General features: G+C 50.6%; 1 protein-coding gene across 3 annotated transcripts; it reads right to left on the bottom strand.

Moving 5' to 3' along the window:
* Positions 1-2,689: 2,689 nt before the first annotated feature.
* Positions 2,690-19,184, bottom strand: PI16 (peptidase inhibitor 16). Of its 3 annotated transcripts, none has more exons than XM_082348060.1 (7): positions 13,993-19,184; positions 9,833-10,054; positions 7,911-8,020; positions 7,538-7,626; positions 6,362-6,910; positions 5,878-6,017; positions 2,690-5,457 (listed from the first exon to the last, which is right to left on the bottom strand). In XM_082348060.1, exons 1-6 carry the CDS (start codon positions 14,503-14,505, stop codon positions 5,896-5,898), a joined length of 1,605 nt encoding a protein of 534 aa, XP_082204186.1. In that variant the 5' UTR covers positions 14,506-19,184; the 3' UTR covers positions 2,690-5,457; positions 5,878-5,895. The 3 variants fall into 3 exon arrangements, with proteins under 3 accessions (XP_082204186.1, XP_082204184.1, XP_082204185.1); XM_082348058.1 differs by having other exon boundaries at positions 6,233-6,910; positions 13,993-18,882; XM_082348059.1 differs by having other exon boundaries at positions 2,690-3,755; positions 6,233-6,910; positions 13,993-18,882.
* Positions 19,185-22,280: the final 3,096 nt, after the last annotated feature.

Genomic DNA, 22,280 nt, shown 5'->3' with positions numbered 1-22,280 from the left:
TGTGTAAAGTGACAGGACTGGGGGCAGCCTGGCCTGGGCATGAGAGGTGCCCGGGCTTGGTGTAGATCAGCCGGGCGGCAGGCCGGGGGGTGTTGAGGGAGGCAGGGCGAAGGCTCGGGTCATTGGGTGGTTTTCTGAATTAGACAAGCCGAGACTCCAGTTCACAGAGCAACAGCTAGTGCCTAGGCCTCTTCCCAGGGAGACAGGAGCTCTAAAGGTCCTCCCAGCTTCAGAAAATGTTCCACCCAAACCCCCAGCTGTCCTCTCAGACTGTTTGCAGATGACTTTGTCGGGTTTTACCAAGTCGGTTGGTGTAGCAGTCCCATGGTTACAGCAGAAGGAGTGGACACAGGCCCAGCTGAACCACTGAGCTTGACCTTCTCTGGAAAAGGCAAAGCTCCCTTCATTTGCTTCTGCCCAACATTTGCTTTTGCCTATGAACAAGCAGAACTTACAAATGGGACATGCTGGCCCCTAGAGACCGTGGGCTTCCAGCTGATGAGGTTTTAATACCAGTTGAGGGCCAGCTTGGTTCCCCAAACGTTTCTCTGCCCTTGCTCAAGGGGAGATGGCTTCGGAGAGCTGGGGTTTGGGACTTTGGTCATACTTCCTCACAGGTATGGGCTGGGTCATGCCCAGGGAAGGCCCTGGGATGCTTTTGCAGAACTGGTTTTCCCCATTGGCCTAGTAACAGTTGCCCCAGTTTTCCTTACGTATCCTTGCTCCCCAGGAACACAGGAGCATGCCTGTGCAGGTATCCTGTAAATGTACATTGGTGGGGGTTACTAAGATCTCACACTCACTTCAGACAGCTGAAGTGGCAGGGAGGGAAAGCACATGGCAAGGTGAGCAGGCCAGGCCTCGCTGGCACCAATTCTGTAGAGGAGGAAGGCCCTTTAGAGGCATGTCTGCCACATGGCACATGACCTTTCTCTAGCCCAGTGTGGTTTCCCATGGCACTGACCACTGCCCTGGGGTAACTTTCTTCCCATTGCTCCACCCTCAAGTCCTGTTTTTGCAGCAGTTCCTTCCTGTGGTCCCCCAGATTCAGGAGTCTGAGCTGAGCCGGTCCTGAAGAGCCCCTCTCTCTGACAGCCACCTCCTCCTAGGTGTCTGGAGAAGCCACCAAGGTAAAGAGCCAGCCTGGGTGGGCCTGTCGAGTCACTTTGAGGAGAGGCAGTGCCATTCCCAGGTAATACCCTGGGATTTCTGAATTTCAGGGTCTTGACTACATTTCCCAGGTTATCTTCCACCCAGAAACAGCAAGAAAATCACCTTTGATGCTCTGTCTCGGTTTTTAGTTGAGCAAAGTACAGGTTTTTATTCCTAACCATTTTCAGTTCAGTATTAAGGTGCGTGTGTTGTGTATGGTAAATGCTCCCTTTGTCTCCTGAACCTTCCATTCTTTGAGGGCTGAAGCCTCACCTGCTCCCCTCCCCCAACCCCCCCTAGCACCTGGCATGTTTCCTCTCAGTCCTGGAAACTAGAGTGACAGGGTCCTTATCTGAGAAAGGAGATTGGGTTGAATTGGCAGGGGAGGGGTGTGTGGGGGGGTGGAGGGTTTGGGGGGTGGGTGGGCGGAGCTGAGCTGTCAGCAAAAGGAGGGGTGACAGGAGTGGGAATGTCCTTGTGGGGAGCCAGTTACCTCCCTCCCCTCCTGGAAAACCTAATTCCAATGGACAAAGCTGGAGTGTCCTCTGACAGGCCTTTTGGGACCCCCTGTGATGAAGCCCGAGGTGGCAGTGGTGGTCTCTGCAGGGCCCTACTGTAGCCCTTGTTGCTGCGCCAGTGCCCAGATGCCTGGGAGTCATGCAGCAGAGTGCAGGAGCAGACCTGCCCTACTCTGGTCCTCGAGGCCTCAGAGTGCCAGCCCCCCACCCTCCTTTTGAACATGCCCTCATTCTCATTCTCATCCCCTCCCTGACTACTATGGGATACCATGTCTTGGCTTATGTTATTTCCCAAAAAAAATTTCCAAAGAGATCCCTGCTGCTGGTCTTAGTAGGTTTTCTTATATGACAGGTTGGGCTGGAACCTGAGGGCTGGAAACAGGTGTTCTTGCTTTGCAGGAGGCTGGCACATCCCACCCCAAAACTGAGAAAGATGGGTTTGGGCCTCCACAGTCTGGCTCTGCCCAGAGGCTACCTCACCTGACCACGTCATAGGACTTGGGACTAGCTTGCAAAGACAGGCCCACAAAGGGAGGGACGCCCTTCCCCCCTCAGGAAGGCAAGCAGGGTCAGCATCTGAAAATCAATTAATGTAATACATTCTGTCCATAGAAGGAACAAAACCACACAATCATCTCAATAGACACAGGAGAAGTGTTTAACAAAATTCAACATCCCTTCATGATGAAAACATTCAAAAACCTAAAAAGAGAAGAGAGCTTCCTCAACCTAGTAAATGGCATCTATGAAAAACCCGTAATATTATAGCAAATGGTGAAACACCTAATGTTTTCCCCCCGAGATCAGGAACAAGACAAGGCTCCACTCTTGCCGTTACTCAACATTGTACTGGACGGTCTAGCCCGGGCAACTGGGAAAGAAAATGAAATATTATCTGTGTTAGAAAGGCAGAAGCAAAACTGTCTCTGCAGATGACATGATGTTGTATTGAAAATCCTAAGGAATCCACTAAAAATACTGTTATAACTAATAAATGAATTCAACAAGGTTGCAGGATATAAAATTGATGTACAAAAAATCAATTGTATTTCTATACACTTGCAAAGTGAAAATGAAATTAGTGAAACAATTTCATTTACGATAGCATAAAAATTAATAAAATACAAATTTAACAAAAGAATTACAAAACTTATATTTTGAAAATTATAACACATTGTTGAAAGAAAGTAAAGAAGACCTAAATAAGTGGAAAGACATCCCATGTTCATGGATCAGAAGCCTTAACATTGCTAAAATGGTGGATTACATAATCCCTATCAAAATCTCAGCTGACTTCTTTGCAGAAATTTGACAAGCTGATCCTAAAATTTATATGGCAATTCAAGGGATGATAGCCTAAACAATCTTGAAAAAAAACAAAGTTGGAGGACTTGCACTTCCCAATTTCAAAACTTAACTACAGTGCTACAGTAATCAAGATGGTGTGGCATTAGCATAAAGATAGATACATAAATCAATGGAATATGATTGGGAGTCTAGAAATAAACATTCACATTTTAATTCAGACAATTAACTGTAAAATTTTTAAAACATAGGCATAAATCTTCATGACCTTGGATTAGGCAATGGTTTCTTAGATACAACACCAAAAGCACAAGCAACAAAAGAAAAAAATAAGTCGGAAGTCCTCAAAATTAACAGCTTTTGTGTCTGAAGGATATCAAGAAGAATTGAAAAGACAACCCACAGAATGAGAAAAAATGTTTGCAAATCATATATCTGATAAGGGACTTGTATCTAGAATATGTAAAGAATTCCTACAACTCAATAATAAAAAGACAAATACCCCAATTAATTAAAAAATGGGCAAAAAACTTGAGTAGATATTTCTCCAAAGAAGATATACAGATGGCCACTAAGCACATGGAGAGATGCTCAACATCATTAGCCATCAGGGAAATGAAAATCAAAACCACAGCAAGATACTGCTTCACACTCACTAGAATGACTATAATCAAAAAAGACAGTAACAAGTGTTGGTAGTGTGGAGAAATTGAAACCCTTGTACATTGCTGATGGGAATGTAAAATAGTGCAGCCACTTTGGAAAGTAGTCTGGCAGTTCCTGAAAAAGTTAAACATAGAGTTACTATATGATCAGAGTAGCCATATGATACCACTCCTAGTATGTACCCAAGAGAAATGAAGACATATTGCCACACAAAAACTTTTACATGAATGTTTGTAGCAGCATTATTTATAATAGCCAAAATGTGGAAACAAGCCAAGTGTCCAACAATTGATGAATGGATAAATAAAATATATTCAATACAAAGGAATATTACTTGGTAATAAAAAGGAATAAAGTACTATCTCATGTTACAACATGGATGAACCTGAAAATATGCTAAGTGAAAGAAGCCAGACACAAAAGGCCACATATTGTATGATTCTATTTATACAAAATGTCAGAACAGACAGACCCATAGAGACAATAGATTAGTGATTGCTTAGGGCAGGGGCTGGGGCGCGTGGAGGGAAAATGGGAAGTGACTGCTGACGGGTGTGGGGTTTCTGTTTGGGGTGATACAAATGTTCCCAAATTGTGGTGATGGTTGCACAGCCCTGTGAATATACTAAAAACCATTGAGTGGTACACTTTAAATGAGTGAATTTTATGTTATATGAGTTATACCTTAATGGAGATACATTCTGTCATCTCATACACACACACACACAACATTCAGCCCTGGACTGATTTGGATGCTTCCTGTTTAGCTGCCCCTCCACACCAGCCCCAGCTGGGTCCCAGGCTGCCCTCATCACCTACCATTGCTAGCCCTACTCACACACTTGTGCTTTCCTGCCCCACAGCACTTCAGGACAATCCTATGCTTCCCTGGGGGGTGTCTGGGACCCCAGAGCCCTTTCTCAGGGCTCCTCCAAGCACCGAGGGTTGGCAAAGCCATGCTGAGGTACATTTCAGACCTTGTGTCCTGGGTGGGCGTGGGCAGCAGGACCCCTGTGAAGAGGTCGTATGCCACTCCTTGATCCTGGGTCACGAACCCAGCTAGGCTCCACTAGTGACTCCCAGAGCTGGGAGAGTCAGCCCAGCACCCTTCGCCAACCCTTGGCCCTAGCCCCTTTCCGCCGGCTACCTGAAGATTTGGGGGCGGGGGTTAGGAAGGAAAGGAAAAGTGCCTCAAAGAACTAAATGGAGTGTTTGGGGGAGAGGGCGTGTGAAGGAGAAGGAACAGTTGCCATGAGTCAGTAGGGGAAGAGGTGAGCCTCTCAGGGCCCCCCGCCCAAAAGCCCTCCCTTGCCCCCTCTGTTGCTCGCAAGCACGGCGACTGGTCCTCTTACACAGGCTTTTATTCAGGAGTCAGGGGCTGCCTCCCTTCCCTGGTCCCTGCCTGCCCCACCCATAGAACCCCTCTCAGATGGGGCTTGTCCTTCATCTGCCCCTCACGACACCCGCTGCCAGCTAAACAGGAAAGTTAGGGGACCGGACACTCAGGGAGAACCCTTACCTTGCCTACGCAGACAACCCAAGGCCAGGCAGGCAGGGACCTCCCCAGAGTCCTCACTCACCCCCCCCCACCCCCCAGACTGAGATGGGAGGAGCAGAAGGGGTCTAGACACGTGCAGTCAGCGGGCAGCAACCTGAGCTCGCGGTGGCCAGGCCCCATGTCCCCAAAGATGTCTGTGGATGGGGCACATGCCCTGCAGCCTCTCCCTTCCAGAGGGACTTCAGCCAAGAAACGTCTTGTTTGGGGGGCTGGGGACAGGGTGGGGGAGATGGCAGGAGGACAGCTGACCTCTTCACCCTGGAAAGGCAGGAAGCACTCCTGGAAGAGCCCTAGACTCCAATGGCTCAAGGAAGAGGCCAGGGGACTGGAAGGGGCCGAGGGGTTCCTGGGAAGCCCTGAGATCTTCTGTCCCTGGAAGAGCAGGACTGTGGCCACAGGACAGCTGGAGAGTGGGCACAGGCCACAGGAACACTGCTCAGAACAATCTGCAGCTGGCTGAGGGGTGGACCTCCCCAAAGGCAGAGGCATCCTGGGGCAGTGCCAAGGGTTGTCCCTGTCGAGGCCTCCTGAGGGCACAAGCCTCTGGCCTGGAGTCTGGCTGGGGTGAAGGGGGGCTGCTGGGCCACAGAGAGGACCTTCCAGGAAGCTGTGGTCTCTTATTGGAGAAAGACAATCCAGAGTGGGCATGAGGCTAGGGTCCCCCCCATGAGGCCTTGCCTTTGAGTGGTGACCCCTTCAGAAGATTCCAGCCAGCACCAGGGGAGGCAGTAGCAGCAGTCCCAGGAGGAGGCCCCAGACGTGCCCAGGTCTCGAGTTCAACCCTGACTTGATGCCATGCTTTTCAGGGCCCTCTGCACCTGCAGGAAGGGAGAGGCTTTGCCTCAGCCTGGAGACAGCTCTACCTGACCTCCCACCCACCCTACCAAGGCATGCACGTGGGGCCCAGCAGCCAGGGAGGAAGCTCCTACTCGGAGGGTGCATGCCCCGCCGTGCCTATATCGTCTATACTACAGGCAGGGTGCTGACATTCTGGAGCCAGGAGGGAAGGTAGGATGGGCGCTACAGGCCTTACCTGGCAAGGAAGACTGCAGGGCCAGGGTACGCCCACCCATGGCATTAGCGGTGGCAGAGGCACTGGGGGAGTTGGACAGGGACTTGGAGGAGGTGTGCCCCTTGTGCTCCAGTGTGGCCTGCGGCTCACCTGGCTTGTCCTGCGCTGGAAAAACTGAGGCCAAGATCTCACTGGAATGAGGCGACTCGGCCTCAGCCTCGCCCTCCTCCTGGGAGTTGGGTAGTGGCTCCCATGTCCCCGTCAAGGACATCTTGGGCTGCAGAGAACTCTCTGGGCTCCTGGAGGGCATTCTTGTACTGCTGGCCTCTTTGTCTGCTGATTTGGGGGTAGGATCATGGGTTGATTTGGGGAGGGTAGCTGGTCTCTCATCCAAGTAGAGTAGGCTGTGAGTTGCCAAAAAGGAAGGGACCTCAGTTGCTAAGGAAAGTGGAGCCTCTGTTGCCATGGAAGGGGAGTCTTCCGTTACTAAGGAAGATGGGGCCTTGGTTTCTACAGCAGGTAGAGCATTTGTTGCCAGGGAGCCTGAGACCTCTGTTACCAAGAAGGATGGAGTTTCCGTTGCTAAGGAAGAAGTGATACCCTCTTTCCTAGAGCCTGAGGCTTCTGTTGCCAGGGAAGATGGGGCCTCAGTTACTAGGTAAGGCAAATCCTGAGCCTCTTCTGGGCCTCTGATGGGTTCTGATAAGAGAGACAAGGCCTGGCATTAGTGCTGCAAGCAGGACCCCGCATCCCTCACCCCTCCACAATCAAGGTAAGGTGATCAAATGTCCTACGAAGACACACACCCACACACGCACACACCCTCTCCAGCGAATATGTCCCTCATTGATAATACATGTTATTTCTTGTGGCTGACAGCTGCCCCTCCATCCACCTCCTTGTCCAAGTCTTCCCCTCTCTACACACGCACTTCCACTTTCTCAGGGGATTTCTCCCGCTAGATTCCTGTTCCTAAAACACCCATCGCATTGCAGGCCTGGCCTTTGGAGTCCCTCTGACCAACCATCTGGCCACGCCCCCCACCTCCACCCCCCCCCCCACCCCCTGCACTCAGGAGCCCCCAACTCTCCTCTACCCTCTGCTTGGAGGGTAGAAAGCTGGTCACTTGGAATGCCAGGGCGCCAAAGTTGTGCACAAGGAGGGCAAAGCAGGTAAAGCAGGCTTGGGAACCCAGATGAGGTGGGGCCGCTGAGGGTTCCTCCCCTGGCCCATGCACCACTCTGGAGCCTTGGAAGGCACCAGACCATCCAGTAGGCGTCCCCTGCCTCACCTTCCTCCCCCCGCCCCACCCCACCCCGGACTCACCACACAGGGAGTTTTCGCAGTGGTAGCCCAAGGGACATTGGGAGCATGGAGTTCCCTCCTGGTAGGGCCTCTGCCCCTTCACGTTCCCCCTGCAGGAGGCGAGGAGGATGCTGGGGGGAGGGGGCCCCTGCCAACCCCTGTCCCTATCCCTCATACACACACCTAGTCTGGAAGCGCTCCCTGGGTCTTACTTGCCCTGAACTAACTTGCTGGGCCAATAAGAGCAGACTCCCATGGGTGCCCTCGCAGCTCCTCCAAGGGTATAGGGTATGGTCCCCAGATTGGCCCCCTTCCTCCTCCTTAGACTGTGTCCAGCTCAGCCCTCCCCTTGGCTCTGCCCACCCCCTTCCCCCAGGGCTCCCTCCCCACTCACGGGGGCTCATAGTTGCAAACCAGCAAGTGGATATTGGTCTCCTCAACGCCCTGGAGCTTCTCACAGAAGTGGGCACCACAGCCAATCCTCTCTGTTTTGGCCCAGACCACCTGAAGGAGGGCAAACCCAACAGTTTAGCCTGGGCAAGATGGCTCCTAGCTAGCGTCTCTCTACATCAGCCTTCTATGAGTGAGGAGAGGAGGAACCCTATATGTAAGATCCAAGTCCCTGAGGACACACAGCTTCAGGACAAAACTCTGAACAGGGGGCTTGGGGGGAAATTTGTCCCAAGCAGCCTACTCTCCTCTACCAGCCACACACACTATTTCACTAGGACTCTCTCCCTCTGAAAACCTTCCCCTTTGATAGACCCTCATGAATTCTTCCTGTGGGCTCCTCCTAGAGGCCCTTGCATTTTAAACAAAGGATATAACAAAGGAATGAATCTCAAATGGGAGAATCTTAAACATCAGCAACAAGCAAAGGCCAAGGAAGGGAACAGGAGGAGCCATTTTGGAAGTAAAACTTCCCCCCAGATCACAAGTAAGCAGGGACCTGCCCTGCCATTTCTAAGTGTGGGTCTCCTAACTGGTAGAAGGCGTTCTGTCTTAAGTGTAAATGTTAAAAAGTCAAAACAACCTTTGTGCCCTGCCATTGGCTGAGACAAGCCAATATAGCCTCCCTTTGCTATTTCTAGGCCCAGTCTGCCCAGGAGTCACTCAAACTGAGGCCCGTTTTTTGTTGTGAGATCTGGCTCTCGCTGTTAATTCTGCACAACTCCCCAGGATTGGGGTCTTGCTGCTTGAATCAGCTGAGGGTTCCCGAGGGACCACTGTCGAGCATCTCCCAGGCAGAAATGACCCCAGAGTGCACATGCACTCAGCCTTAGAGAATACAGGGCTGGAGATGGGGCAGCCCGACTCCTGCTGGGCACTGACAGCAATTCCTGCAGGAGGATGTATGTACGGGGAGTGTGAGAGGTGGCAGGGAACAGAGGGAAGGGGGCAGGGAGGGCTGGGGCCTCACAACTTCCTGATCTGGGTGGGTGATGTTGGGATTTCCTTCTCTAAAGATCAGCACTAAAAATACCACCCAAAAGAAACACTGGAAAATGGAATTGGTGGATATGGTGGGAAGATGGTTCATTTCCTTTTTCTTTTTTTAAAATTTGTCATGTTATTGTTTGAACAACAAATAAGCATTGGGAGGACAAAAAAAAGAATTCAATAACACTAATGTTAATTCCCCTACACACACCCTTATGCCCCTTGTCTGCAAACTCAAACTTTCAAAATGCAGTAAAACTCTGACATAGCAAAGAGTGACTGCAAGAGGCAGGAAATGCTCTCAGAAGGCTCTCCGAAACGTTCACTTGGTGACAGCTTGCTTTCTTATTTTGCATGTAGTTTTTCAAGGCAAAAGAAAAATTGTGTATTTGCTTTATCAGTCCCTGGCAGATCAGAAGCAGCAACTTAAGACACGCTGAGAAATGACAAGAGGGACAGTGAGGGAGAGAAGACCGAAGGCGGGGGGAAGCGCTTCACTGCTGGGGCAAACAGCTGTGTGTAACCCAGAGGACAAGACTGCTTAGAGCTCGATCAGGATCGCCTGGCACAGTAACTACCCTCCAGGAAAAAGGCTCTGGGACACCTAATTCAGGTCTCTTCAGGACCAGGAGGCCGAGAGGGGCCGCCTAGGTCTTCAAAAGATTGTGGCTTTTAAAGAGACAACTGAAAATGGTTTAGACAGTCTGAGAAACAGACTTCGTTGGGGGCCTGGACAACACATGAATTGCTGTGGAGAGACGACGTTTATGAAGGATGCAAGCGGGGCTTACGGACTCCCGGGCTCTGAAGGGAGAGGTGGCCCAGCCCGGTCCCGCCCATTGCCCTGTGGCCCCGCCCACCCGTCCAGCTTCGCACCTGCGTGTAGTGGCCGCACATCTGGCCTGTGGCGCAGGTGGCGGCGCTGAGGTTGTAGTGCTCGCGCTCGTGGTGCCACTCCTCCATGGCCAGCGGCACGTCCAGGCCCTCGTCCGTGATGGCGAACAGGTTCTCGCCGCGCCGCCCGCGCTCCTTGTTGTGGCCCCACACGCACTGCTGCGCGTAGGCCTTGGCGAAGGCGGCCAGCTCCTCGTCCCACCTCTGTGGGTCAGGTTGCGAGGGGGAGGTGAGGACGCCTCGGGCTCAGTGGAGGCGGGAAAGGAGGGTGGGAGAGGGAGGTGAGGATGTCCACAATTGGGTGAGGATCAGAAAAGAAGGTGGAGGGTGTTCTGGGGGCCCTCTGGAGGCCGAAGACCCTCCCCTCCTTGCGGGGTGACTCGTGGCCATGATCTGGAACACAGCTCTGCTGATGGGGAGCTTCTGTGGGGAGGTGGGAGGGTGCCATCCCAGGCCATGGAGTTAGGCAAACTTGGGACCAATCATCAGCTGTGTGGTTTTAGACGTATTGCCTAACTTTCTGAACTCTCATAGGACTTTGGGAAGAAAAAATGAGATGATGTTTTTGATAATGGGATTATTAATTAATACTAATATCATTCTATTTGCAAGGTGGGTGGTGATGCCCCTGCCAGGGCTGCCTGAACTGTTCTGAAGCACACACGATGTCCAGTGAGATGTTCTGGGGCTGGGTTGTTTATTCAGCCATTCCACTCCCTCTACCCACCCACCAGAAGTCTGACTTGAGGGGCCAGCACCCCCTTTAACCTCCCACTCTCCCCTTGGGATAGCCCAGCCTCTATGGCTTTACCAGCTCTGGGCTTCCCTCCCAATTGCTCTCTTGTCAACTGGACAACCCCTTTCCCCAAGAAAATTAAGTGTGTCTGTGTGACCCTCGCTGAGAGGCCTATTTTCAGAGACTTGGTGGCCCAAAGAGCTGTCAGGTCCCAAAGGCAGTGTTCTCCAGGGAGGACCTCAGGTGAGATGGTGGGAGGGGGCATTTCAGGTTAGAGGGCCTCTGAGGTTCTGTGTCCCAGGCTGGAAGGATGGGCCCAGTGTGGGTGGGAAGACAGATTAACAAGGCATCTGACCAAAGGATTGAGGAGGGAGGCCTGGATCCCATTAAACTGTCCTTGGCCTCTCCTAGAAATGGATGGCCTGGCAGCAACTCTTGCTCCACCCTCTGGGGGCCCGCCAGTTGCGGGAGCCAGACAGCCCATAAAGTGCCAGGAGCTTGGGTGACCCTGAGGGGAGGGGGCTGTGTGGCCACACCCACCCTCCATCCCAGGGTTCTCAGGAGCAGCTGCCTGGAGTGCAGATGGGAGCAGTGGGCTGGGATAGTAAAATGCTGTAAACTCAGGTGAATCCCTTTCCCTCTGTGGGTATTTTTGTCCCAAGTCACTGGTCCCTGAGGCTCTCTCAAACTGGTAGTAGTGGAGGATAGGGAGTGGGAAAGGGGCAGGGTGCTGGAGACCAGGCTCAGGGTGTCTGGGACGACCTTCGGGGCTTCAGACTAGACTGTAAGCTCCTTCAGCGTGTCTGGCACAGTGCTGGCCCAGAGCAGGTGCTCAACAGACATTTCTCAGCTGTTGATGACTGAGACACAGCCCTGCCTAAAGCAGTCTCTCCTACAGAGCTCGGCTGTAATTTCCATCCTGACTGGATGCCTGGAGTCCCACCATTAGAGAGTCATTCCTGTGAGTCTTAAGGCTTCTCAGTTGTCCAGAGACCCCTGTGGAGGTTCAAGAGTCACGGTACCCACCCTCACTGGCCACTTGGTCACCATTTGAAAGCAAGTCCATTCATTCATCCACTCACTCACTCATTCATTCAACAGTCCTGAGCACTATGCCAGCCCTGGGGTGACAGCAAGGACTAAGAAGCCCAAGTTCCCAGTGTCATAAACCATTAATTGGGCCACCATGTGGTAACTGACAGATATGCAATGGGTAGTATAGGGGCACCAAAAGAGGGCCATTTAGTGCAACCTGAGGATGGAGAAGGAGACATTAAGCTAAGTGTTAAAAGATGAGGCATTGGCCAGGTGGAGAGGGGAAAGGCATCCTGAGCAGAGGGCAAACATGAATAAAGGCATGGAGATGGGAAACGTTTTGGTGGGGGAAAGATAAGCTGCTCGGGTTACTCGAGGAGAAAGTGTGAAGGAGAGGAGGCTGGAGAGCTAGACAGGGCCAGACACATAGAGTGGGGCTTCTCAGGAGATGGAGTTTTATCTGGAGGCAGCAGGGAGCCAATGGGAGCCATGGAAGGGTTTTGAAAAGGGTCAGGCCAGTGTGTTGGATCATTCATTCTGGTAGTTAGAAGCCAGAGGCTGAGAAAGCAGGTAGAGGCTGTTCTAGAATTCCGTGGGAAAAGAAATGAAAGACTGAACCAGGGTTGTGTCAAAGAGATGGTGGAGGGGTGGGGGGAGATGGGATTCAAGAAAAATTGAACCTTCTGGGAGGTAAAAGTGGTGATGATTAGACTTGGAGGCTGAGGGAGAGAGAAGAATCTGTGATAACCCCCACCTGCCTCACCCTGGATCCATTCCCTCTTCTGTTATCAAACACTTATTGCACACTTACTGTGTGCCAGGCCCTGTTCTAAATGCTTTACACATAGTCACTCATTTCATCCTTTCAACCACTCTACAAGAGAGTTATTATAGTGTTATCATCCCCGATTTACAGTTGGGGCACAGAGAGGTTAAGTAACTTGGCTGAGGTCACGCAGCTAATAAATGGCAATGTCAAGATTTGAACCCAGGCCATCTGACTCCAGAGTCTCTGTATTTACCACTGCTGAAGCTGAGCCTAAGCCTTGTCCCAAATTTATCCTAGTGTCCCAGTCCAGCCTTATCTCCCCCTCCTCAGATCACTTCCTACCAGGCAGCAGCATATCCCATCAGTATCTGAACTGCTTCCTAGAATGTTGCCCCACTCCTGAGGTCCACCTCTAGCTGTCTACAAAGCAGCTTGCAGCCTGTGTAGCCCCCAGCCTCAGCCAGCAAGACTCTAGGGTATCAGGGACCTACAGATGGGGAAACTGAGGCCCAACAATGAGTTCCAGGCCTCAACTGGGGAACTGTTGGCAGAGCTGGTAACAGAATCGTGAGCTCCTAGTTTGTTGTCTGCAATTCCTGGTTGCCAAGGCCGACAGGGCTGTGAAGGGCCGTGCTGGGTGCATCTGTGGAGCCCTTCCTAGATCTTTTTCATAGGTCATCCTGTCTGACCCTCAGGGCAGGGACTGCCCGCACCATGCGATCAGGAAACAGATGCCTTTGAAGGTAAAGGGTCCACCCAGAGTCACTTCAGCCGATTGGACAGAGCTGTTAGAACTCTGGTCTTGGACCCCTGGTGCAATCTTGCTCTCAGGCACCAGCTAGGGGGTCCCTGGACACGCCCCTCACCTAAGGGTGACTGGAGAAGAAGGGCCAGTGTAGCCCTCAGGGAGGGCAGGAAGGGGGTGAATTTCTCACTTTATCTCTTTCATGTAAATATACCCTACTATACTAAAAATATATGTATGTATATTTCATTTTCCCCCTATTCAATATTATATCTGTGAGATTCTGTCCATGTTGATAGTTATGTAGCTCTAATTATGACATCATTTTACAGATGGGAAACTGAGGGTCCTTACTAGGTTAAGGGACAGGCCTTGTGAGTGGTCGAGACAGATTTTGATCTGTGTGATTCAGAGCCCTGTCTACTTCTGGTTCCTGTACTCACCCCACCCCCTTAGTACATCCCTCCTACTCTGGGTGCTGGGACTCATCCTGCTGCCCTGTTTTTTCTTCTCATCTCCTTGGAAGGTATCTGAAAGATCGTTTCACCAAGGTGTCAGGAACTTCCTGTGTTCCCCCTCCCAGGGGCACATGCATTTTAGGAAGTGCTGGGAAGGGGTCACTGGATCAGGGAGCAGGGCTTCCAGGCCTGGCTCTACCAGCTATGGGACATGCAAGCCCCTGAGGGACCAGCAAGTCCCTCTGAGCCTCAGTTTCCTCATCTGTATAATGAGGCTGCTTATGGGGGCCTGTGAATTCTACAGTGTCAGGGACTCTGTTCCTGCCAGAGAGATGAATCCCTGAGATAGCTTACACTCACGGCATGAAAGGGGTTGGTGGGGGCCCTGGTCACACTTACCATTTGCAGCATGTTGGCGGCCGGCGGGGACACCTGGGCTCGGTAGAGATTGTGCAGCTCCACCATCACGTGCTTTTCATCATCACTGAGGGCTCCAGCGGGGCCCATGGCAGCCCCCAGCAGTAGCAGCGGCAGCAGCAGAAGGGCCAGGAGGCTGCGGAAGTTGTGCATGTTGGCCAGTCCTCTCTGCCTCTCCCGTTCAGGGGTCTGGCAGCTGGAGTTAAAGTCCTTCCCACACAAGCACCACCCTGGCTGGGGCGGGCGGGAGGGGCTGTGTCTGGAGGCCTGGCCCAGTTCAAACAACATCTTGGGGAGGGCTGGGTGCTTGGGTCCCGACCAGAGTTGAGTCCACTCCCAGCATTTTTCTCCCCTCAGAGTCCTTGGCCAAAGCCTCCTTTCGCTTGGTAACAGGGGCTCAGGCCAAGAGCTGTGTGAGTTCTGCAGTCCCTCCTGAGTTGTGGACAGGTCATCCAAGGGCAAAGTCACAGTAACCTCTGCAACGACCGCTTGCATCCCAGGTCACACCCACTGGGTGCTGAGGACAGGTAACAAGAAGGGAGTCACATGGACCCTACCCCCAGAGGACTGGGCAAGGTGAGGAAGCAACAGGCAGCGTGTGGCAGGATGGAGGAAGACAAGATGTATTTGGCAATTGTTGGGCCAACCTAAGTCTGAATCCTGGTTCTGTTCCTTTTCTAGCTGTGTTTCTGGCAGTTTTCTCAACTGAACCAGTGACTACGTAATAGTACCTACCTAATGGAACTGGAAGGAGGATTAAATGAGATCAAATATGTAAAAAGCACCCAATACAGTAACTGGCACATAGTAGGCCCTCAGTAACAGTAGACGACAACCACCCAGCCTTGGAATAGGCTTTTCACTATGGATACAATTGTGGCTTCTGTGTGCCCTCTGTGAATGCATGTGCTTGAGGTGCTCATTTGGAAGTGGGATGCTGGGACCCTTCCTGCTCTGAATATGTAGAAAATAGAATGTGTCTGTTTTTGACATCAAGAGAGAGCAGAAAAGCAGAGTGGTGAGTGAGTTGATATAGCAGGAGCTCTGAGGGGGGTGTATTGGAAGGGAAGTAGGCCCAGTGGCCAAGCACTTGCATTGTAATGACCATGCAAGGGCAGGGACCAAGATCTTGGCCTTGGTCCCTGCCCTTGCATGAGGTAGGAAGTGGGAACCAGTACTCTTGAGTTTAGCTGGGATCCTTGAAGCCTGCACTTTCAGTGAACTACACACATAAAACTGGTTAAGATAGCACAATGAGCAGCATTTATTCACCCATTAATTCACTTGTTCATTCAACAAAGATTTACAGAGCTTCTCCATTGTGCCAGGCACTGAGCTGGGTGAATAAGACAGATCTGGTCTCCACCATCACGAAGCAGGAAAACTGCCAGGAAACATGTATAGCATTGTGGATAAGTGCATGGGGCTTATCATCTGGGTGGCCTTGGGCAAGCTATTTCCCTGCTTGCTGGCCTCAGTTTCTGTAAATTGGGCTTCGAAGAGAACCTACCTCATAGGATGGTCATGAGCATTAAATGAGTTAGTATACTGCTAGGGCTTGGGGTAGTGCCTGGCACGTACCAAATGCTCACTGAGTTAGCCAGTATGAATGTATTCATTATTATTATTATTATTATTACAGGTGGGAGAAATTACAGGGTCTCAAGTTGTAGTAGAGAAAAAAATACAGCAGCCTGGCCTGGCTTTTCCTCTGGGGAGGAACCCCCTTGGCCTGGGGGAGCTCACAGCTGGACGGGGAGGACATGCACCCTTGGAGGGCAGAGGATGCAGACTGAGGAGGTGGAGAAGGAGGAGCCTGGTTTGCCTGAGAGGGGAGGGTGAGATGGAACAAGACTGGGAGGCTGACCAGAGCTGGCCCGAGTGTTTGCGGAGCGCTGCACGCAGCCAGAGGGCCCTACTCTGTACACGCACATTCCCACACAGTGCTCAGAGTCCTTGCTGTGTGGGTGACCTCATTTACTCCTCATAGGACAGCTCTGAGGTGGGTCTCATAATCACCACACACGAGGAAACTGATGCTCAGAGAGCATGAAGTGATTTCCTCAATGTTGGGGGCTGGGGAGGGGTGCACCAGAGCCTGGGACCTGCCACTGGGGAGACAGGGAGGTTGAGGGCAAGCAGACTGGGGAGAGAAAGGAATGGAGGACAGGAGGCGAAGTTAGGGGAGGAGGAGAGGGAGGGGTGGTGACAGATTTAAGCACATGCAGGATTGGCTGTGGTTTACATCAACTGTGTTTTTCTCTTTAACCAGAACTCGGGGGAAATTTATTTTCTGTGTTACTATCTATACATATTTTAAATTGTTTCTTTTTTTTTTTTTTTGGCTGCACCGCGCGGCTTGCAGGATCTTAGTTCCGCGACCAGGGATTGAACCTGGGCCCCCACAGCGAAAGTGCCGAGTCCTAACCACTGGACTGCCAGGGAATTCCTTAAATTGTTTCATTTTGAATAGCAATATAATTCCACAGCAAAAAATTAAGCCAAAGAGGGGGAAAAAAATTCCACCTCTAGTATTTACTTCTCGTCTTTGAGCAGGTGCTACTCAAAGTGTGGTCAACGGCCCGGCGCCATTCTGCCAGATGTTCGCTACTGCTTCTCAGCACAACAGGTGCAGAAAACAAGAGTGGGCATTGAGGAACTCTTACGGCAATTTGACATAGTTGTTTTATGTCTGTTGAACATCTTATTCAAAAATTGAGGCTTGCATCTTGTATACATAGTTTTCATTTTGTTTTTCTAATAATTAATTTTTTAAATGTTTTATGTTGTTGTTTTAAGCTGCCCAGTTTGGGGTAATTTGTTATGCAGCCCTAGGAAACTGATGTGGTCATTCTAATCGGTGTGCAGTGAGATCTCATTGTGGTTTTACTCTGCATATCCTAGTGGATAAATGATAGTGGACATCTTTTCATGTGCTTATTTGCCATCCTCTTTGGTGAAGTGTCTGTTCATGTCTTTTGTTCATTTCGAATTGGATTGTTTTGTGTGTTTTTTTACTGTTTAGTTTTGCAAGTTTTTAAAAAAGTATCATTTTAGATGCTAGTCCTTTGACGCATACATGTTTGTCATTTATTTTTATGGTATTTTACAAAACCATTGGTTTGTAATGGACTGGAAATTTTACAAACACAAACTCGTCCTTTACCACTGACAATTTGAGAAGCACAGTCCTAGTATGTTTCCTTTTTCTTTCCTTAATGAAGGAATAGCACATGTACAATGTTGGGTTGTGACTTTTTTTTTCTAGGTAGTTATATCATAAATAATTTCTCTAACTTGCTCATATCTTTCTAACTGCCACTTAGCAATGTTTGCAAAATATTCCACAGAGTAGCTGTGGTGTAACTTATCCCGTTCTCAAAGTTAGACATCAGGTGAATCATTTGCCTTTGGGCGCAAGGCTTTTTATATTGTGGATATTATTTTCTTAGTTCCTATTCTCACCATTGTAGCTCAGCTTGCTCTTTTATTAGAATTTACATGTCAGGCTCAGGTCAGATTGCTGGATGCCACATTCCGTGTTCTCATGGAAACGAAAGGTCACCAGCACTGAATCCAAACCCTGGAAGCCTGGCTTTTGCAGCCCCAGCCACTTGATGGTACACAATTCACTGTATAGTGAATTATCTTTGTGTTTCTGGGTCAGGGAAGGAGAGGAAGTAGGGGAGATGGGAAATGGGGCAAAGAGAAAGGAGCAGAGGAGGGAGTCACACAGAAGTTCAGAGAAAGGCTGGGGAGGAAGAGACAGACTGAAGGGCACAGAGGCAGGGTGAGTGCCAGAGAAAGGTAGAGGAAAAGGGGGTCAAGAGAGTTCAGAGGTGAAAGCAGGTCAGACACATCCACACTCTAAGCATGACTGTCATACATTAGCTGGGCAAATCATTTACCCCCTCAAACCGCACTTTGTTCATATGTAAAATGGGATAATACCACCTTCCTCAGAGACTTGCGGGGATGATTCAATAAAATTAATGTCAAATACGTAGCACTTGATAAAATGGTAGCTGTTTTGAATCAGTGGAAAGAGGCAGGAGGTCCCCAGGTGCCTCAACAGGGGCAGAATGGGATCTGCTAATTAATTTCCTGGTCTAGGGTTTCTTGGCTCTGGGAATAGGGACTAGGGGCTCTGAGGAGAGGGCATCCCCACCACAGTGGGGGCCACAACAAATGGCTCCAAAGAGGAGAGGCTAGCTGACCCAGCCAGCCCCGAATCATGACCAGGTCCCGGCGCCCAGCCAACTGGGGTCGGAGTCTCCCTCTCTCCCCTGAAATACCAAGCTCAGCTAAGGCCCAAAGCCTGCATCCAGGAGACTCTTGGCCTCAGCAGGGCTGGGCGCCTGGCCCAGACCTCCCCTGGGCCACTGGCTTCCTGGTGCAAATTCCTGACAGAGCACAGCTGTCCCAGGCCTTGCTGGGACACTAATGGGACATGAATGGCCCTCTGTAGGAGTGTGGGCCAGCTTGGTTTTGGAGCTGGGGTGAAGGAGCCTGTGGTCAGAATTGTGGGGGCTAAGTCTGGGCCAGAAGGGCCACCTGGAGGTGTGTGTGTGACCAGCAGGGGGCCAGCCTCTACAGGTGTTTGTGCCTGCCCCCGTCACAGCTGTCTGGAGGCCAGGTAACCGGGGCAACGAGGACCAGAGAAGAGTGTCTATGAGGATGGAGGATGGTGATGGCAACAAGGGAGTGGCTGAATGGTACACGTGGGACGGTGTGGATACCAGGACGAGGAAGGTCAGATATCCCCGCAGGCAGCACCACCCCCTTCCTCCTACCATTTCCCAGGCCAAAAATTCAAGCCATTTTGGTCTCCTGCCTGGCCTGTACGCAGTCTCCATCACATTGTCCTTCAGGTCCAGTCCAATCTTATTTTTTCTTTTTTTTTGGCTGCGTTGGGTCTTTGTTGCTGCACTCGGGCTTTCTCTAGTTGTGGCGAGCAGAGGCTACTCTTCATTGCAGTATGTGGGCTTCTCATTGTGGTGGCTTCTCTTATTTCGGAGCATGGGCTCTTAGGCACGCAGGCTTCAGTAGTTGCAGCACGCGGGCTCTAGAGCACAGGCTCAGTAGTTGTGGCGCACGGGCTTAGTTGTTCCGTGGCATGTGGGATCTTCCCGGACCAGGGATCGAACCCGTGTCCCCTGCATTGGCAGGCGGATTCTTAACCACTGTGTCATCAGGGAAGTCCCAGTCTATCTTCTTTAAAAATGTTTTTATTATGAAATGCTTAAGGCATAGAAAAGTATAGATGATAATATAATGAGCACTCATCTAGCCACCACCTGGCTTCAGAGATAAAACGTGGAAGCCCCTAGTGTCCCTTCTCTGATCCTGAATACTCGCCTTCCCAGGCATACCGCTGTCTGAATTTGTCGTTTGACATTTGCATGATCTCCATTATACTTTTACTATACATTCCTTATCCAGGCACAATATGTAATATTGTTTTGTATGTTTTAAAGGGTCAGCGCTGTCCAAAGGAACTCTCTGTGATGGTGGAAATGTTCTTTATCTGCACCATCCAGTATGGTAGCCACTAATTGCATGTGGTTATCAAGCACTTGAAATGTGGCTAGTGGGGCTAAGGAATTGCATTTTTATTTTGATTAATTTAAGCTTAAATAGCCACATGTAGCTTGTGGCTACTGCATTGGACAGCATGGGTTAGATCCTTCTAAAACTTGTTTTTCCCTTCTTTCCCTCCTCCCTCCTTCCTTCCTAAGATTTCTTGACATCAAGGCATGTAGAGCTACCTGATCGTTTTCCCTGCTGTACAGTATTCTACTGTATGAATACACAGCCATCTACCTGTTTTCCTACTGATGGACATTTGGGTTGTTTCCTTTTTGTTGTTTTGTTTTTCAATAATACAAACGATGCTGCAGCAATCCTTTTTGTACGTATCCCTGCCTGTCTTTCCCAACTTTATTTCTAGTGCCTGCTGTGGCAAACAGTCCCATGACCCTGATCTGGGTTATTCCACAGCCTCCTAGCTAACTGCCTGGCCCCGGTCTCTGCCCCCCACATTCCCATTCCTCTCCTGGCACCTGTCAGCCGCCCAGCCAGACTGATGATTCTCAAACACCACTTTCATCCTGTGTCATTCCTTCTGAGGAACTCAATGGCTCCCACTGCATTGCATCTGATCTCACAACCTGGCCCTACCGTAGGACTCGCTGTGTTTGCCAGCCTCCTTCTGGTCCTCTGCACACATCGTGCTCTTCCTACCTCTGTGCCTTCATTTTCCATGCAAAGCACCCATTCTGGAATATCTATTTTCCTGCCCCTGGTCCACATACCTAAGTCCTTTAACATCGTTGAGGGTCCAGCTCAGGCCTCACGTTCTCTGGGGTAGTTTTCATCCTGCAGCATTCGTTCAGGAAACGCTCGTGAAGAGCAGTGTCCAAATGGAGCTCACAGCCTGGCTTTCACCAGCGACTCCGGTCCACCCCTGACCCCCCACCCCCTGCTCCCAGCTTTCTGCACTCCCCTGGCAGCTTAGCATGGATGAAGCTTTGGAATGCAGGGAGGTGTGGGTAAGGCCAGTTATGCCAACCACCTGGGGGGCACTGTCTCCCCAGTCAGATGGGCACCACCAGCCTCTGCCTTCAAGGCTCTCCCTTTTCTGGGCTTCCACCGGTGGCCACTCCCTCCATCTTCTGATGGGCACAATCTTTACATTAATGTTTCTCTGTGTTATATCTCCATTCTGATTTCAGTCAAGTCTGGAAACCATTCCTTCAGGTGGCTTTGCATCTAATTCATCTTGTATTGATATGGTTTAATTCTCAGAGACCATCTTACTTCCCAGTATTTAGTTCTTAAAGTGCACTTTACATTTGATCCCCATGTCTCCACAACAAGATTATTAAACCTCAAGGGGCTGGGACCATGTTCTTTTCTGTAACCCCAAGGATATCTAGACTAAAACCTAACACGTACAGCCAGCCCTTGGTGCTCTGCACAGCTCGACTCAAGATGCCTGGAGACTGGCAGAGGACAGACCTGCCAGGCACTGCGGGTCAGGCAGGAGTTGGGGAGCCTGAGGGCCAAGAAGTATCTTCTGGGCCAAGACAGTTCTCTCCGAGGCCTCCTGAGTATGCTGTTAGCTGCACATCTGTGTAGAGTTTTGTCCTCAGCCAGGAAGGGATCTGTGTGGGTGGAAGGAGAATGTGGCTGCCTCTGTCCACATGAACCGCCTTAGGGAACCAGAGGGCAGGAGAGAAGCACGGGGCCTCTGACAGAACATTGAAGGACCCAGCCTCTGAAGGAGCTGGCGATGAATTCAGCTGAAAAGAATGAGCTTTGTCCTTGTTCCACAAAGCCGGGCCAGACAGGGTGAAGGAAAGCATTAAATGCTGGGAGCCAGCAAAGAGGATGAAGGCTGAGCTTGGTGGGAGGCTGTGACTATGCAGGGTAGCGGGGAGCAGAAAGACAGTATTTCCATCAACCTAAGAGGACTGGTGGTCGGGAGCACTGGGTGGGTTCTTCCACTCTTGATTCAGCCACCAACTACGGGCCTCAGCTTTACCTATTCATAAAAAGGGAAGGGGTGATTAGAGAACCTTTGGGGTCTGGTCTAGCTCTGCCTGTGATTTTAAGGATGGCTCTTGAGGCTGGAGGAGGACTGTCCACAGTGGAGGGCAGAAGCTAACTGTGAGAGAGGACACAGGCTGAGGATGAGAGGAAAGTGGGAGAACACACCAAGTCCCTGATCTGTGCAGGGACAGAGCTGGGCCCTTCACATACCTGGTCTCAGGTATCTTTATACTGATGCTCTGAAGACAGGATTAGCTGCATTGATTTAGGGATGAGGAAACCAAAACCAGAGAGGTCAGTGGAACTCCCCAAGGTCAGTGTCCCAGCAAGCCAGAAGTGGGATTCCTACTGAGGCCTTTGGCTCCTGAGTCCCTGGCCCTTCCACCTCAGCGGGAGGCTCCTGAGGGGCAAGGAGGCCCTGTGTGTGGGGATGTGCCTGAGTGGCTGGAAAGGAAGGGACTACTGAGTTGGCTTTTAGACTAATGCTGTAGTTTCTTACATTTACAAGGTTTTCATTAACTTAGTTTTCAGTACTTTCACTTGGTGGGGATGGAAAATAAGGATTTTTTTTTTTTTAAACAAGAGAAGATGGAATATGGTAGGAAGTTGAGAAAATATGAGTTCCTGATCAAGACAGAGTGAAGACAGAGAAAGTCAACTTGAGGTTAGGAAGACAGGGAGAGAGAGTCTCAGCTGTCTCCCTGGTGAGGAGGATC

The sequence above is a fragment of the Balaenoptera borealis genome, assembly GCF_965194805.1.
Source record: "Balaenoptera borealis genome assembly, chromosome: 12".
Lineage (NCBI taxonomy): Eukaryota > Metazoa > Chordata > Mammalia > Artiodactyla > Balaenopteridae > Balaenoptera > Balaenoptera borealis.
This window is presented reverse-complemented; position numbering and strand designations above follow the sequence as displayed.

Coding starts and splice junctions, on each gene's coding strand:
- PI16 (XM_082348058.1), bottom strand. CDS start 14,505: ATGCAAGCGGTCGTTGCAGAGGTTACTGTGACTTTGCCCTTGGATGAC. Junction 10,055..13,992: donor CCGCCAACATGCTGCAAATG/GTAAGTGTGACC, acceptor CCTGACCCACAG/AGGTGGGACGAGGAGCTGGC. Junction 6,018..6,232: donor CCTGCAGTCTTCCTTGCCAG/GTAAGGCCTGTA, acceptor CCCTTCCTGCAG/GTGCAGAGGGCCCTGAAAAG.